The sequence below is a fragment of the Austrofundulus limnaeus genome, unplaced genomic scaffold, assembly GCF_001266775.1.
Source record: "Austrofundulus limnaeus strain Quisiro unplaced genomic scaffold, Austrofundulus_limnaeus-1.0 Scaffold42, whole genome shotgun sequence".
Lineage (NCBI taxonomy): Eukaryota > Metazoa > Chordata > Actinopteri > Cyprinodontiformes > Rivulidae > Austrofundulus > Austrofundulus limnaeus.
Window position 1 is genome coordinate 2,517,180 of NW_013952444.1, and position 2,344 is coordinate 2,519,523.

General features: G+C 36.7%; 1 protein-coding gene across 1 annotated transcript in view; it reads right to left on the reverse strand.

Annotated features, from left to right (window-relative positions):
• Window positions 1-2,344, reverse strand: part of snx9b (sorting nexin 9b) — a gene marked incomplete in the record, with an annotated part of 29,868 nt that overhangs the window by 18,482 nt on the left and 9,042 nt on the right. Inside the window, 1 exon segment of the mRNA XM_014007557.1 lies at window positions 949-1,023. Within this exon segment, the coding sequence (XP_013863011.1) occupies window positions 949-1,023 (75 nt within the window).

Below are 2,344 nucleotides of genomic sequence, written 5' to 3' on the forward strand. Positions count from 1 at the left end.
CTCCCAGAGGTGTAAGTTAAGGCTCAGTCTGATGGGAGACTCTGCAAAGTTTGTTTCGAGAGACGAAACGTTTCATTAGAGAAGAACCCGTCCAGAAGACCTATACAATTTTTTTCTTTTTGATTTTTTACCCGGATTACTGAGATGCATCAGGACACACATATACATTCACTTGAACTTGTTTGTAATGTTAAAGTTGTGGTTTCTATCGTGACTCTGCAAACACAGACAGGACTGTCAGCGTTGTGGCAGGAAGTGTTTAAAGAGAAGCTAAACTGTTAACAGCACAGAGCCCACTTTTAATCAGACTCAGCTTTCTTCTTAAATGTCTTCGAGATGAATCACATCCACACGATTAAGTCAGAGTTTCTGGATCGAGCCGGACACAAACACCCGAATCAGCAGAACTTCTGAAGGAGGTACATCCTGTTGTGATTTCACTGTCAGACAAAAGTCAACCCCAAAGCATGGACAGGAAGACAAAAAAAAAGAYGAGGAGATAAAAACTGAAAAATCACTTTTTGTTTTCCCTTTTTAATTTAGCTGACAGTACACTGGAGGGATGTGTGTGTACAACATCTGCTAAATCAAGATCTTTAATAGAGCGTAGGAGTTATTTTATCTTTAAAATGATCATTAGTGGTTTTACTTAGGATTACGTTTTGTTTGTATACATTATTTTGGTATTATTTTTGTTGCATTGGTTCGATTGTGAAGATTGGGTAAAACTGGGAAACCCATAGCATGAAGTGGGGTGGGAATTTGTTTATTAATTGGAAGGTTTTGGATTAAATTATCAAAAGGAAAACATCTGCATGAATTTGGACAACGGAGTACATTTTGGCCTGCGTTAAAAAACAAAACAAAACAAAAAAACTACCCCACTGTAATAGTGGCCTTTTAAATAATTGGACCATAAAGGAAACCATCACTACACATCAAGCTTACCTCAATGTAATCTTCAGGCACTAGGCCAACCTCCCCTCTTGAGTTCTGAGCTTCGATCCAGCCACCTCCGATACTCTGCAAGATAAAACCCAGAAAATATTAGCATGAATCACATGGGCTTATTATGTGAAGGAGAAGGAAGGAAATTGGAGATTGTGTTATTTTTAGAAGCTGGCCAGTTAGTGTTTGAATGGCCGATTCCAAACACGATTTTCAGCAAAAAAATAAAAGAAAAAGAAAAAAGACAGCTGATGGATAATTTGTTGTCCCAATTTGTTTGGTTTTGTCCCAAATAATCGAACGCTTTAATACAAGTGGAAATTTACTAGACTTTAAAAAGGAAAAACGGTGATTTTGTAATTTAACCCAACAACCTGCTGCAGATCAGCGCTTATCTATTTTGTTTATTCAACCTTTATTTAACCAGGCAAATCCCACTGAGACCACAGATCTCTTTTTTCAAGGCCTGAAACATCAGGCTGCCTAAACATGCATGGTTTTGGTTTGTGGAGTACCYGAAGAAAACCCAAGCAAACACAAAAAGACCTCCTTTTTCAACTCGGGGCTTGAACCTTCTGCTTCTTCTGAGAGGCAACAGAACTAACCACTAATCCACTGTGATGCCAAACTATCTAAACATTTCCAATTTCTCCACAGCAGGAAGAACAACACTGAGTCTTGATGTCAAGTGTAAATACTGTGCTACCCTCAGACGTACATGGCTTTAAATTAGCTCAAATGTGGTCAGTGCCAACTCTTTCTTAAATAACAGTAAAAGCTGTTTAAGTATTTGGCCAAACAATCATTAATCCTCTACATACAATATACAGAATGTTTAATTAGAATCTTCTTCTTTCTACATGTATTTCAAGGGCATATACACGGATAGTTAAAGAACAGGCGCCAAGATATAAAATCAAACCCTAAAACACGAGAACAAAGCTTTAAGGGCATGAAGTAAGAACCAGACTAACCAATTATCTGTAAACTCATTTATTACCACGACAATCTCATTCACTGACTGTTTTTTTAAGAAAAAAAAAGAAAAGAAAACCACTAATTCCTGGCAGGACTTAGATTAGAAAACTATGTAGGTCAGCAAAAGGTTAGTAATCTTTGAACTGTTGGCAAATCACAGCAATGACATCATGTTAAGTCAGTTTTTCTCCCAGGTGCCTTCTTCCTTTGTACATATTTATGAGTCAACGCTTCATTACGACAGAACTTCCTGTGGTTTTGTTCTCTAAAGATGCCCGTGACGCTGCAGGATGGGTTTCTTAAAGGTATCCATGATTAGTTSTAACATTAGACTTTATTTGATAAACATTTATTTTAACTGTAAAATAAAGAGTGTAAAAATTACTGTAGTTTTGTAATTTTTTAAAAAATACATTTT